The sequence below is a fragment of the Gymnoscopelus microlampas genome, assembly GCF_963454915.1.
Source record: "Gymnoscopelus microlampas genome assembly, chromosome: 24".
NCBI lineage: Eukaryota > Metazoa > Chordata > Actinopteri > Myctophiformes > Myctophidae > Gymnoscopelus > Gymnoscopelus microlampas.
The window spans coordinates 11,857,773-11,873,902 of record NC_139961.1 but is presented as its reverse complement, the minus strand read 5'-3'; the positions used below and the strand labels follow the sequence as shown (position 1 = coordinate 11,873,902).

The 16,130-nt window shown below is 43.1% G+C and overlaps 1 protein-coding gene across 1 annotated transcript in view; it reads right to left on the bottom strand.

Annotated features, from left to right (window-relative positions):
• The window catches only part of LOC311040830 (sodium channel protein type 2 subunit alpha-like), a gene marked incomplete at both ends in the record, with an annotated part of 46,427 nt that continues 30,297 nt past the window's right edge, over nucleotides 1-16,130 (bottom strand). The window contains 10 exon segments of the mRNA XM_084051188.1: nucleotides 1-1,172; nucleotides 1,780-2,050; nucleotides 3,119-3,211; nucleotides 7,199-7,384; nucleotides 7,883-7,936; nucleotides 9,610-9,891; nucleotides 11,745-11,867; nucleotides 12,364-12,537; nucleotides 13,010-13,164; nucleotides 14,787-14,907. Coding sequence (XP_083907314.1) covers nucleotides 1-1,172; nucleotides 1,780-2,050; nucleotides 3,119-3,211; nucleotides 7,199-7,384; nucleotides 7,883-7,936; nucleotides 9,610-9,891; nucleotides 11,745-11,867; nucleotides 12,364-12,537; nucleotides 13,010-13,164; nucleotides 14,787-14,907 — 2,631 coding nt within the window.

Here is a 16,130-nt window from a genome sequence, read left to right as displayed (position 1 = left end):
TCAGTCTTTCCCCTTGTTCTCCTTCTCCCTGTTTTCTTTCTCATATTTGTCCTTGTCCGACTTGGTGACACTGTTGTAGGAGGGCGGCGAGGCCGTGGAGGGGGTCATGTCCGTTTTGTCCGACGTGGAGTTCTCTGTGAACTTGCAGATGACCAGCACCTCCTTTTCTGGCTCGCGCAAGCTTTCCCGCAGCTGCTCCTTGTAGAGGATGGAGGCCTTCTTCAACCCCACGCGCATCATGTAGCGGCGGAACGACCTCTGGATCACCACGGCCGACATTTCCTCCTGCTTGCGACGGAGCGTGGTGGTGATGGGCTCGTACGACACCTTGGAGGGGTTGGACGCCATGAAGCGCTCCTCCATTTGCCCGCGGAGCATGTCCATCTCGCCGCCCTCGCCCAGCACGCGCTTGGTGAAGGCGAACAGGATGTCCAGACAGTGGATCCGCTCGCCGCTCACCATGGGCAGGTCCATGGAGATGAGCTGGATCCTGTTGGGCTTGGCCATGCGCAGCGGCGGGTCCAGCGCGTCGGCGAAGTCCGACAGCTTGTTGTACTCCACGAACTGCGTGGCGTCGGGGTCGAAGCGCTCCCACACCTCGTAGAACATCTCGAAGTCGTCCTCGCTCAGCGGCTCGGCGCTCTCCTCCGTGGCCACGCTGAAGTTCTCCAGGATAACGGCGATGTACATGTTCACCACGATGAGGAAGCAGATGATGATGTAGCTGACGAAGAAGGTGATGCCCACCGACGGGTTGCCGCAGTTGCCCTTGTAGTTGTTTCCGGGGTGCTCTATCTGGCTGTCACAGTCCTTGTCCTTGTTCAGGATGGGCGCCAGCAGGCCGTCCCAGCCGGCGGAGGTGGTGATCTGAAACAGGCAGAGCATGCTGTTGCCAAACGTCTCGAAGTTGAACATGTCGTCGATGCCCGCCTCCCGCTTGACGTAGGCGAAGTTGGACATGCCAAAGATGGCATAGATGAACATGACCAGGAAGAGCAACAGGCCGATGTTGAACAGGGCCGGTAGTGACATCATCAAAGCAAAGAGAAGCGTCCGGATGCCCTTGGCGCCTTTGATCAGGCGGAGGATGCGGCCTATCCGAGCCAGTCTGATGACTCGGAACAACGTTGGAGAGACGAAGTACTTCTCGATGACTTCAGATAAGAACATGCCTGCAAGATGAAAAGCCAGTTAAGCCACAACATTTTATTTCTCACTCCGTCATGAATCAGAAAACAAGTCTGTTTTACTCCAATGTTTCCCATCATTACATACCTATTAAGCTCCCAAAATACAGAAAATACAACATAAAAAGCATGTATCTGTTGTCTATAGCAGTGCTTCTCAAGCAATTTCATTTCAAAGACCCCCATAACTGTAAGAGGGTACAAATGGAAACAAATGGAACCCCGTGGGTCCATTTGGTTCCATTTGTATCTGCTCACAGTTACAGAACTGTACGGGTCCATTGGGAACCCCCTCAAGGAACCCTGGGGGTCCCTGGACCCCACTTTGACAAATGCCGATCTACAGTGAGAGCTCTAATGTAAAGAGCAGAGTCAATCACCCAATTAACCCATTAAGACCTCAGGCCGATTCTACAAATGCCTTCTAAACCAGTAGTCCTCACACTTTCAAGATTTAAAAAAAATGTTCAAAAATAGCAGATGTACAAGCTTGCAGCGCAGCACGAAGTGGCGCGCTGTGAGCTTGCAAATCTGCTATTTTTGAATAGCCAACACTAAAGTCTAAAGTGACACAGATGCCGAGCTTCCTCACCAACGATGGATAGGATGACCACGATGAAATCGAAGACGTTCCAGCCGATGGTGAAGTAGAAGTGACGCAGCGAGATCATCTTCAGCACACACTCGCCCGTGAACAGCACGATGAACACCAGGTTGACCCAGTACAGGATGTCGCCCATCTCCCGCGTCTGGTCGTCCGTCTCCACCATCATGGTGACCATGTTGAGGCAGATGAGGATCATGACGACAATGTCGAAGGCCTGGTTCATGATGAAGTCAAACACGGCGCCTTGGAACGCGTTCTGACGACGGGGAGGGTTAAAGATAAGAAAAGACAGAGAATGGTTTCTTGAGTACTCCCTTGTATTATTAACCGTAAGGATTTCATACAGCAGTGGTTCTCGAACTTTTTTAATTTCAAGGACCCCCATAACTCTAGGAGTTACAGACCTGTAGGGGTCCATTTAGAACCCCTTCAAGGAACCCTGCGTGCCCCTGAACCCCACTTTGAGAACCACTGTAATACAGAATAACGGGCTGTACTCTGTCCTGAAACGAAACTATGCCAAATTAAAGGAGTAGTTCACGCGAAAAAAATACTTATTTTCTATCAATTACACACCCCATGAAGCCTTGAATTCATGGATTTTCAATGGCCCGGTCATCGAATTATTGGCTCAGGAATGCGACAAAAACAACAAAAAGACTTCATGGGGTGTGTAATCGATAGAAAATAAGTAATTTTTTGGGGTGAACTACTCCTTTAAGAATGTGGGATGATGAATAAAGAGTGTCGCAAAACATCAAGTTAAATGTATAATGTGACATAGAAACTGCTGCACAGCTCGCCTGGGAGATTCAGATAAAGTTACACGGCGTGAGTGAATAAAAAATAAAATGTAATCACATTACAATTCATTCAGCTGTAATAAAGACAAGAGTTGCACTGCTGGCTCCATTAGGAGTCACTCAGCAGAGCCAAATTAAACCATGTATCAGCCATTATCATAACCATATCCATTTACATATAACAAAAGAAATAGTGCTTAGATCTTTAAAGGCCCAGAACAACAATGTTTTAAACATAATGCTGTGATTTGGAACTTTACTATCATGAATAGATAATACAGGTCTGTTTTACTCCAGTGCTTACAAACTTTCCCAATGTAATAAAACTTATTACAGCATCATAATACAGCAAATACAGTTAGTCCTTCCATCAATCACCTATACAGAATTAAAACGTCTCTACTGTTATTTAGCATTTTTGGTGGTGGGGCTACTCATGTTTTAATGTGTGGATCACAAATTGGGCCTTCAATGACAAACATAATGTAATGTTACAAATAATGTAAACAAGGTGCTTATACCGTGGGCCGGGGTATGGGTTTCTGCGGCTTCTTGGAGCCCAGCTTTTTCATGGCGTTGTAATACTTCTTCTGTTCCTCCGTCATGAAGATGTCCTGACCTCCAAAGTAAAGGCAGAATGACACAACTTGGTTACAACCACATACTGACAGTAGCTCAGTGCATTTCATCTTAGGTCTTATTAAATAACAGTTTTTTGTGTGTGATGATTTTCCTGTCTTCACTTGAACCAAAGTGTCTAATTATCTTTGCCATAGGTCTCATGTACCAGGTCCTAAGAAAACTATTCAAGGGCCGCATCTTTGAGTGAATTGTTAGTCGCTGACATATGGTTGTAATGTTTTGTGTTGGATGTTTTTATATCATCATATCATATCTAAAGAAAATAAAGAAAAAACTAAAAGAAAAAAGGACATTCAAATGTCAAGATTATTTATTAAAGGTAGGGCAACTGATATGTTTTGGTTAAAACAAAACGTTTTTTGTTAAAAGGTTAAAGCACTATATTCTAATAGTAATCATTGCTATTAGAGCGTTTGTTCAGTAACAAGTCTCCTTGTCTGTCTGGCTCTTTAATAACAGAAAATACTTATTTTTTCCCCCAGGTAATTTCAGCCAATCAGGTACCCATTTATCAGCTTCATTTTTTATAGTGTTGCAGTTCCAATTTTGTCTGCTCATTTCTTTGTGTCATTATTTCTTATTTCACTTGTTTAATCTGTCTCTTGTCTGAGTTCTCTATCCTGATTGATTGGATAAAATTGCCACCCTGACCTGAAAATGCATTTTCTGTTTAATAAAGAGCTGAAAAAACACTCTATGGCAATGAGTACAGAATCAGACTATAGAGCTATTTAACACAAATAAACTTTAATCTAAAAAGGCTACATTTTCTCAGCTCCCCAAAATATAAGGTTTATACGAGGTTAACAGTAAGTTCGCCTTCTTCAAAAGTGTTTGGCGTTCGTTTAGGAAACAGAGGTCCCCTGAAGGGGACGTGGCAGCTAGAGTATCATCAGAGAGCAGACGTTGCTGCTGTCACTGAGCAGTGCTCAGCCAGCGTGAGATGTACGTCTGGAGGGAACAACTGGTGTCAACAGAGAACTGCACTCTGTGTGTGGATCTGTGGCTGCAAGACTGATGCACTGAGGCAGTCACTTAATCCTGTCGGGTCAGTAATCAGTACAGTACACCTCGCCTCACCCCGCCTTGTCTGTCTGTCTGTCTGTCTGTCTGTCTGTCTGTCTGTCTGTCCATCCCTCTCTCTCCCTTCTTCCTCCCTTGTTGTGGACATGTGCCTATCACAACAAGAGGATCAGTCTTGTGAGAAACGTCGATCATGTATCAAAGTCAATGCCGAGTGCCTATCATACTTGAGCTACAGATGCTTGCCTGAATGAGGGCACATCACCAGACAGACTGTGACACAGTGTGGGTGTGCATGTACAGTACATGTGTGTGTGCGTGTATGTACTACGCGTGTGTGTGTGTGTGTGTGTGTGTGTGTGTGTGTGTGTGTGTGTGTGTGCGTGCGTGTGTCAGCAGGGTGACACACACACGCGTGCGTGCATGCGTGTGTGTGTGTGCGTGCGTGCATGCGTGTGTGTGCGTGCACGCGTGCGTGCGTGTGTGTGTCAGCAGGGTGGAGAAAGGGGTCGTTTAGTGACTCATGAATCTATCTGCAGTATTCCACAGGAGTCCCTGGCAACAACAGGTCCTCATCATACTGCACATAGTGATTAGTTTCCTAGCAGGGTGGTGCAATTCGTTTTGGCTCACAGCTGTGGGTCTCCTTTAAATCAATACAGCAGACAGCACTATACAGAGGACACCCCCAGGTTTTGATTGCACAGAACATACTGCTCCTGGTTCCTTACTCCTCTCCTACGGACCTCCTGGTACTCCTGGTCTCCCATCCAACCAGAATGTTAATAGGCTCTATGCACAGCAGCCATATTGGAAAGAAATTGGGCCTCTTCTTACTTCCTTCACAGGTGTTACCAATGATACTAATGAAGGCTCTGTTCCATTCTGGCCAGGGTGCTGATATCGTGCATGTTGGCTCACTAGAAACACTCCATTTTGGTTCCCAAATGGCCCCTTATGGTGGGTGTGTAACTCTGAGAGTGTACAAATGGAACCAAATGGACCCGTAAGGGTCCATTTGGTTCCATTTGTACACTCTCAGAGTTATGGGGGTCCTTGAAAATAAGACAACCACTATGCCACACTAAATGGAACAGAGCCTTAATTAGTATCATTGGTAACACCTGTGAAGGGAGTAAAGAAGAGGCCCAATTCATTCCCAATATGGCTGCTGTGCATATAGCCTATTGTGTGCATCAGGTGTCCTTGTAATTCTAGCTGTCTAATCAGGGGCTTGTAGGATAGACAACCAGAAGTAACACTGTGGTGGACCGGAGTTGGAAACCACTGGAAAATGATCCTACGATTGTACTGATCAACTGCATTCATAGCCATGGTCAGACAGCGTTTGTTAAGTGTCAAGCCTATAAAAGCAGAAGAGCTTGGCTAAAGTGATCAGTGGGGAGCACCGAAATCTGACATCACTGCCGCTAGAGGGCGCTATACACCTGGATCACAGCATTCTTTCTATTGAAAACCCATAGGGGAATCTTCCTATAAGAACTGTGTTCCAGAAATAGCCGGTCGATTTTATTCATATGGATATGAAGCATCAACTGACGGTGAAAAAGTACTTATTTATCCACAGGGTAAGACTTTTTTTTTTCTTTCTCCAAACAGACGTTATAATAACAAATGTAACTCAATATCATAAATGACACAGAGTCACATACCTGACAAAATCGCCAGGGTTGTTTGTTTATTTTTGGAACACTTCTATATATATATCATATGACGCATTCTAAGATTTCTCTATGGGATTTGCAAGAGGAAAAAATAACACTGTGACCCAGGGGCAGTGGGAGTGACATATAAAAGGAATTGCACTCCTTGAGCCTTGTCCTGTGTTTAGCCTGTCCCGCCCCCTAGTCAGTTCGTTAGCCCCTCTTGTCTCCCAGCTATTTCTGGTTCCTGCCCACTCCAGCTGTGCCTTGTCCTGTGATTAGTCCCCAGTGTATTATATATACCTGTCTGTCTGTTCCTTCAGTGACTGTCAGAGTGTTGAATGTTCCAGTGCCTCAGCCAGGGCTACTACTATCAATTATTTATTTGTGATGATTCTATCGATTACTTTTTCGATTAATCTAATAATCTAATTGTTTTATGTATCAACAAATCGACGTGGAAAACATTTTAATTGATGTTTTATAATCGATTTTTTTTTTACCACGTCTTACAACATTGTTGCACAAAAAAATGTGAAAATGTAATCTACAAGCTCACAGTATTCAAACAGAAAATGCATTTTGCTTGCTTACTTACTTATACTGTATGTTCAGGGGGGTTGCCAATTGCATCCGACCAGGAGAGAGTATCAGTTAATCAGCTTCAATTCTACACTGTAGTGTTCCAGATTAAAAATTGTCTGCTCATTTCTTTGCGTCACCACTTCCAATTTCACTTGTTTATCATGTATCCTGTATGACTTCTCTATCCTGAGGGGGGACAGGGAGACCCCTGTTACTGACCAAACACTATAGCAATGTTTAGTATCAGAATATTGAGCTGTTAAATACTTATTTTAACAAAGTATTAAATTACTCTTAATCTACAGCATATAAAAGAGTAGGGTTGTGTGGCAAAAAGACTGAAATCCTCTGTGATTGTAAAATTGACCCATATGGGGGTATTTTTACACTTTGTTTTTACACATTCAACCACTTACACCCTATATACTTAGTAAAATGGTCCGATTTTGGCTCTGAACTCCTTTATTTTCCATTTAGACAAAATCTTTTCACCAAAAATAGCCAATCTACAAGCTCAAAACGCGTTGCATGTCACGGCACGTTGTGAGCTTGTAGATTTATGTATTTTTGGCTATGTTCTCCCCAGAATATGGATGCTGGGGTTCGAGTGGTTTAATGAACACTGAGGATTTTGTCGTATTCCTGATCTCACACACTCACACACCAGCAGCAGTGTGTTCAAGGCACATGTAGTGCACATCCAGGACCAGACCCAAAATGCAAAATGCTACTCATCTTTTTCTTCTGCTGATTGAAGTTGTCGATGATTACACCGATGAAGAGGTTGAGGGTGAAGAAGGAGCCAAAGATGATGAAGATGACGAAGTAGAGGTACATGTAAAGGTTGATCTCGTACTCGGGCTGCTCCTCCAGCTGCAGAGTGCGCGCGCGCACACACACACACACACACACACACACACACACACACACACACACACACACACACACACACACACACACACACACACTTCTGTAATCAGTCACACACGTAATGAAACAGGTGCATGTTGTGCACATTTTAACATGCAGCCCGACAACTCAGACGCACTTGTGAAAGTACATGCAACACGTGTATGTCCTTCTGTATGTGGACATACCGCAAGTGCACGCTCTCTCTCTCTCTCTCTCTCTCTCTCTCTCTCTCACACACACACACACACACACACACACACACACACACACACACACACACACACACACACACACACACACACACACACACACACAACACTTTTTCAATACAAATCTTGTATGGTTGGTCCCTGGCATAAGACATATTCATTTGGGGGTCCTTGACTTGAAAAGGTTTGACAACCATTGTTCTTAAGAGTTCATTTTCAAAGCTCTTTATTGAAAAGGAACGAAGCTTACGCCACGAGAATCCACGGCGGCGTACATGATGTCCATCCAACCTTTAAATGTTGCCTAGGAAACAGAGGGGACAACATTCTGTTAGCTGGCTCTCAGAGAATGGAGGTAATAATAATAATACATTTAATTTGAAATGCATTTTAAATTTGACACAAATCTCAAAGTGCTACATAGCAGAAAAAGTAAAAAAAATAAAAATGAAATGGATAAAATTCAGATCAATGGTAAGAGACCCCCTCCCCAACTATACACAGCTAAGAAGTTCAAGTTTTAAAAACACAAAGGCATCGATAAGTCCATATGGGCAAATGCCTTATTAAAAAGAAAGGTTTCTAGTCCCCTTTTAAAAGCGTCAACGGACTGTGGTGCTCTCAGGTGGTCAGGGAGGGCATTCCACAGCAGGAGCAGCTGAGCAGAAGGCCCGGGTCGGCCCCCCATGGTGCGGAGCTTCGTCATGGGGGTTTTCACACTGTATCTGAATTTCAAGAGACTAAGGGAGCGGGTGGAGGTCGGGGGTTTGAGGAGTTCCTTTAGATAGGAGGGAGCATTGCTGTGTAGTGGTGAACGAAAGATTTCGTTCAGGTTCACGGCAGTGATCCGTTCAAACGCTACTTTGCGCTACTGTCTAGTGGAAAACAACTCAACGCTGTCTGTCTGCCGCGGGAACAGTCCCCCCTCCCATCCTGTGTACGGGGGCAGGGGACGGGGGGGCATGACCGAAAGCGTGAACGTAACGGTGTCAGGAAGTGACGAGTTTGTTCACGGTCACAGCCATGAACTCGTTATTTTTGAACGAACTGATCATGAACGACCCATCACTATTGCTGTGGATGCACTGATAGGTAAGGAGGGAGACCTTGTAATCTATCCCAAAAACCTAAAAAGAGGTAGGGGTGATGGTGGAGGGGGTGGTAGGGGGATTTTAGGCCATTGGATAGGTGGATACATGTGTGTTGTCTGCAGCTGTCTGTTACTGATTGCAGCAGCCATTATTGAACAGGCCGCTGATTCAAAATCAAGAATTCAACCAAACCGTGTGATAAGCCGTGTTAACCCATTAAAACCGGGACTACATCTGTGTAACCACTTAAACCATTATTTTATACTTTGGCTATTCAGAAATAGCAGATATACAAGCTCATAACGTGGTACCGAGTGCGCGCTATGAGCTTGTAGACCTGCTATTTTTTTTTAATTGTGAAAATTTGTGCAAATATTTGAATATATATATATTTTTAAAGCGAACATTTTTAACTCAAATCTTTGCTTCTGGGGGTCCCTGGAACAACATATTTTGAGATGGGGGTCCGCGGCCAAATACAAATAATTTTGAGGGTCCTTGACATGAAAAAGTTTGAGAACTACTGATATTATACATGTAGCAATACGTTTTTTCAAAATAACTGTTCAAGACATTTGTAGAATACCCAGAAGCAAAGCTTTGAGTTAAAAATGCTTGCTTTAAAATATATATATATTCAAAGATTTGCACAAATTATAATGATTTTTCAAAAAATAGCCAAAGAATAAAATAATGGTTTAAGTGGTCACACAGATGTGTTCCCGGTCTTAATGTGTTTGAATAGCCAAAGTATAAGATAATAATTGAAGTGGTTAAAATGATGGTTAATCACCATCAACTGGCCTACTGAGAACTTTGGCATTCATCTATGAATCACATTGACAGCATGAGTGCGTCAGCAGCAGCTGAACTGGCCCGAACTCACCACTTGCAGCAGAGCCAGGTAGCCGTAGCCGACGTTGTCAAAGCTGATCTTGACGTTCTTCCAGCGGGCGCTCTCGTTGGCGCTCTCCAAGGCCTCACATTCGCTCTTGTTGTTGACCACCTCGATGGGGAAGATCTGGTCGTTGGTGGTGTTGATGCAGCGGTAGTACTTGCCCGCAAATAGGTTGACGCCCATGATGCTGAAGATCAGCCAGAAGATGAGACAGACCAGCAGCACGTTCATGATGGAGGGGATGGCTCCCAGCAGAGCGTTGACCACCACCTGGAGAATAACAACACATTCAGCATCCTCGTGTTTGTCGACCGGCGGCCCTTTCTTGGTGAACTGAACTGACTTTGGCTGTGGCTATTAAAACTTCACTATCCTATCAATTCCATCTGGAAACCAGACTTAAGTATAATCGTGTGTCTAAAGGTGGCTGTATGCTACCATTTAGGTGATCACCCTTTCACTTTTTAGGTGGAAACGTTTTCACCTAAAAGGTGATTATGATACTAGGCACTCATAGTCCGGTGATTTCGGTTAGTAAAAACAGAGAGATGATTTGAGATGAGCGGTGAGTCGCTTATCACCGCGGGAGATTGGCGTCATGTTGTAGTTTTCAAACCACCGCTGTGAGAGAGTGATCATCGAAAATGGTAGCATGCCATGCGGCCCCCTTAACTCACTGTAGAGTTGTGAATTGTGTTGCTAATGGATAAAGGTACTTACTGTACACACCGGGGATGCTTTTTTTGTGCAATTAATTAACCCCAAAATACTGTTGTATTTCCCCACTGAATGCAAATATTATGCACCGATAAAACAATGCAAATCTTAGTTGCATCAACCTGTATGAATGAGGCATCAACTATATGAATCATTTTCATGTGAAATACTCGCTGCTGATTGTTTATTTGTCACGACCCCGGTGTATAAAGACCTTAAAGAACAATGGGTGGTATTCTTCTACATGCAGAATGATAGACATGGTGCTCCAATTCTTATTATTTTCAAACGCGCGTTTGAACTGAAACTTGGTGTAAGCCCCCTAGCACTATCCATCTACTACAAAGAGAATATAAAAGGCACATAAGAGTCTAATTTTGACTTCTCATTTGCCATTAGCAGAGATTGCCCATCTTCAACAATGTTTGTGTACAAGAGTGTATGCAGTACTCTGATCTCAGCATACATCTGTAAATGTCATTCACTGCCATTCAATTTTAAATGGTGTGGAAAAACACTCCATACAACCTTTAAAGTTGCTAGATTATATTGAAAATCACTACGCTGTATATAATATTTTAGAATTTTATCAAACATTATTGTATTACTTAAAACAACTGTTGAGCTGCATTTTGATATGTGGCTCATATGTGGTAAATTAATATATTTTATGTGGCCGATGTAGACACTGGTATGGTCCTTTAACAACAGAAGAAGGTGGACAGGCTCATGATTTGAGAGTAAGAAAGCAAAACAGAAAAAAAACCTTAAGAGAGGCGTGATGAAGTCACAACATTTTTGTTTGACTGTAAATGAAAAAAGACACACAACAAAGAAATAATTACAGGTCAAAGAGGCACCACAAAAGCAATGTCAGAAAATAATGCCAGAGAGCGGCTATAAACAGCACAGTTACATCATCTGTTGACACAATGTGAAGATCATGCAGGCGAAGTACATTATAAGAACTACGGTGCATCGCAAGGACAAAAGACATGTCTAGAGAGTTCTGAACTGCATGCGTTCTCATGTCAGCGCCCTATAGAAGGACAGTCATTCTAGAACATTATGGTATTTTTCTTTTTTAATTTTGTGATAGGATATCACAATTGACATGGACGTCTACGGATGAAAATGTATACAATTGGTTGCTACACAAATAAAAAAAATATGTATCCATAATTTGTTATCTTGTTAGTTATCTCTAAAATATTGTTGATAATGTGCAAAAGGACAAGTAATTTATAAGTCTTTAAAGATTTAAAGAAATCCAATTTCCTCTCAGCACTTGAAAGCAAAGATGCCTTAAAAGACTGCCTCTGAGAAACTGCCTTTCTACCTTTGTGCGGACATGTTTTAAACCAGACAAGGAACACAGGCAACAAAGAGGTTTTGTTTGTTCTTACCCTCATGCCCTCAAACCGTGACAGGGCCCTTAGGGGCCGGAGGGCTCGCAGCGTCCGTAGAGATTTAATGGCGCTGAGTTCAGAATAACCCAGAGCGTTGGCTACCAGGCTCACCAGAGACACCTGAGAGAAGATGATGATGTCAAATGAGAGAACGGATAGAGGTTGCCATGCACATGTAACACATTGTAACCGACTGGATTTTGATCACCGATCCCCCATGTGGGAAAACCAACATCTAAGAGAGAAGTATTACATTTCTGGGTTATAGAAAGGGTAAACCCAATCCGGATAAGCCCCCAATTAAACCACCCGGTTCTCCCACATGGGCAACCACACATCTGTTGCTCAGCCAAAGGGGAATTCCCCCTTAAAGGGATAGTTGACCCCTAAAATTACTTTTTTCCTATCGATTAGTCACCCCATGGAGACTTGAATTCATGGATACTTTTTTGTTTTCCATGGGGTGACAAATCGATAGAAAAAAAGTACTTTTTTGGGTGAACTATCCCTTTAAGTACTGTATGCAAAACTGTATATTGTATATTCATTTGTCAAATAAACTCAGTCAATCAATGCAAACAGGAAAGCTTATTGGATCTGCACAGTAACCACATACGTCGACAATGAGGAAGTCTAGCCAGCACCAGGCGTTGGTGAAGTACTTGACGAAGCCGTACGCCACCCACTTCAGCAGCATCTCCAGAATGAAGACGTACGTGAACACCTTGTCTGCGAACTCCAGCACCGTCTTGACAGTCTGCCGCTGCTCGATGTAAATGTCCTCGAAAGCCTGCAGCACAGCAATAGAATGAAATTATCACTGGTTGCCGGCATGGGTAACATGCTATTCATCATATTGTTGCTGTCGGGCAGAAAAACCTTGTGTGTCAAGAACTGATACTTGTCAGGAAATGGAACATGGAAATTGATCCAATGTAGTTATTTAATCACAAGCTCTAATATTTTTCTTTGGTTCAATATTTATATAACCCACAGACCTACGTAACCACTTTCAGGAAAAGTGAGCTAGTAGATCGGCTATTTTTGCTACTTCTATGTGACAGTGTAGCATTTACCCAAAAAATCATCGAATCAAATTTTAAATATGGAGTTACAAGATTTCTGCCAGACAGCAACAATAGGGAGTTTGGTTGAAATGAACACTATTGCCTGTGTCCTTGGAATGCTAGTCACTATGAATTTGTATATGGTAGGTTCATCTCGATATGTGCACATAATCAAATGCACACAAACATACGCACCAGTGCTCCACTGCTGAGCAGGATCATGAAGATGATGAAGGACTCAAACCAGTTGTGTTCCACTATAATGAAGCAGGTCTTCCTCAGAGTCCACCAGCTCTTCCAGTGACCCTCCTCAATGTTGACCTGGCAGCAATGGAACTTGCGGACACATCCTGGTGCAAGGGGGGGAAAAAGTGAGTGCTATAGACCAGTGGTTTCAACCTTTTTCATATCAAGGTCCATTATTTATTCGGCATTTGAGCCACGGACCATTTGAAGAAATGTAGCTATTTTTTGCTATCGTTGGATAAGATACCATAGGAGAGATGACAGGCAAACGTTGATCAAAATAACAATTCTTCTACATTCTCTAATTGTGTAGACTTCTTGTAAATTAAGTAATGCAGATGTTTAAAAATAATTTAATTATTGAGAGCGTAAAATGAAACCAAATGGACCCGTTAGGGTTCATTTTACGCTCTCCATCATTTAACTGGGGACCACCTGGAGCCCCCTCAAGGACCACTGGTGGTCCCCGGACCACTGGTTGAGAACCACTAATATAGACGGGTGAGGATGGCGGGGGGCGGGGGGGGGTGAGCCTATTGATCTTGCTTGCGTTTTTCTCTCTTTCTTTATTTCTCTTTACTATTATTGTTATCTATGCCGCTACGTTGTCTGAAGGAAGCCGAATGCAAACAGGTTTTACTCTTATGTACCTGTGCACAAGATGTAACAATAAAGAACAACCTTGAACCTTGAGAATTTGGTTAAAAAGAATTTGAACAATTTAGATTTTCTCTTCTGGGGTGGCGGGCACAAAGTCTTTTCATATGGGGGTTCGAGGGCCAAATACATATCAATTTGGGGTCCTTGACATGGTAAAGTTTGAGAACCACTGCTATAATGAAGCTTATTACACTGCCTGCACGGTAATAAGAGATGATAACATCTAAGGTCAAGGTGACATAAAATGACATAATTGGTCATATCTCAGGAATGGAGAGAAGTAGAACAAGTGAGGTTGGCAACTGCAGAGTGCAGACAGTGCTGTTGCAATGTACAATCAAATTGAATTCAAATTATTCAAAAGACCCACTTGACATGGGGCTTTTTTCCCTATTATTCCATTTCCCCCCTCACGCATGAACTTTGCTCTTGTACTTGTAAGGCGCTCTAAATTGTAAATTGACAATTGCAAGAGCAACTCTCTCTTACCACCTCAAACTTCCATATTGTTTCTTCAGCTGCCTTGGGGATTATAGAGGTCTTTCCAAATCCCAAACTGAAGTGGTCCAGGTGTGTTTGACACAATTTTAACATTACATTACAAATAAAGAAAGTCCCAGAGAATCATCTTATTTCAGTTCCACAGGGCATCTACAGTATCATCTTAAACCTAATAGATGAACTATATTCAAATTGTCTGTTAAAATTGCTTAATTGCTGGGTGCCATCCGTGTCATGAAAGAAATAATAAACAGGCCTTGATATATTGATTATACCATGGCTACAGGTATTACATATACGTCCTAGCTGTGATATGATCTCAATATACAATGGCTTCTTGTGTTATTATTGCCTATACTGTATGTAAACAGGATCTCAATGGAAACAAGCCCTGGGCTTATTGGGTTATCCTTTTAGCATTATTTTGTATAACACTGTGCCACCGTGCCTTTTTTTGCAAACTGTTAATGAAGTATTCAATCTATCAATCAATACCTTTTCCACCTAACACTGTCCATATTGTTTTTCTTTCCCATGCCCCTCTCTACCTTTCCTCTGCTCTCACCTTCAGTGAAACAGGCTTCGGGGTCCAGGGACTCCTCCGGCTCCAACTCCACCGACTCGCCTCCATCTCCCGGGGGTCGAATGTCCACCGTGCTCCCCTCTGAGGAGCTGAGCGGATCACGCTCACGCTCGCGCTCACGCTCACGCTCAAGCGGCAGGACCTCGAATCCTACATCAAGCTTCTACATAGAAGGAGGAGGAAACGTCAGGGAGACAATGTTAAACAGCAACGCCAGGAAATCATCAGTTCCATGCGTTATTGGAGCCAACCTTCTGAGCTGGTTTATTCATGTCATTTTGCATGTACATAATCCACCCGTGTCACTTATTACCTTCGTCTGAAGACCGGACACTGACATAGCTCACAGAGTTGAACTCTTCCAAAAAAGAAATCATTGTGATCATTTTATCGTTTTCATTGTCACATGCAGCATCGATCAAAAGTACCTACAGGCTTTGATATTGTTTTGATCTGTTGGGTCCAATCGGGTTTTTGTGGCAGCACAAAGGGGGTGGGCCTCGGTGACGTGCACTGTGGGTACATTTGACGTGACCTCAGTCTGAGGGAGAGTGCATGCAGTATTCCAGTGCATTATCAATTCAAGCCTGAAATAGTACCAAGCAGAACGTGTGCCGTAGTAGTATTTTCATGTCCACTGAAAATGGCCCAGCATTGATCCATATGCGTCTAACATAATCACCCCATTTTCCAAAATTGTTTCTTCTTTTTTTTTTTAAGTCAAAGTAATTCCCCCACTCCCAAGCCTATGGCCCACCCACCAAAAACACTGAACATTTTCCTCAATGACATGAAAACACACATATTTCCATTCCTTAAAAGCAGCGTACAAGCTTCATCTGCTCGTGTTGACGTAGACGGAGAACCACATTAGCTTACCAGCAAAAACCAGTACTGTGCACTGTTTATAAGACACCATGTGGTCTGCTGTTTTTGCCTGTTCCCTTGTGTAAGAGATGTAGGACTAGCTCTCATGCATACCCGGAAAACATACAAGTTTATGGTTGGGACTCCGGTGGTACATGTTTCTCTCGATTTTTCTCAGGCATGCACAAAACGTTGGTTATGAGAGGCAATGCTTCTGTGGGTTGAGTTTGTCTCTGAGATTTCTACCCTGGCATCACTCTGAAATCCTAACATGAAGGGATAATCTTTTTGTAATGTACAGTAAAAACGTCATCTACATAGAGTCAAACATTTAAATACGTTTCTCTATAAGTGTGTTGTTTAGCTACCCATCTATTTCATTGGGCATCATATCCAGTACATGTCATCCTAGACAGTGCAGCAGCTCTGATTGCCGTGGGACCCAGCTAATACGACGTG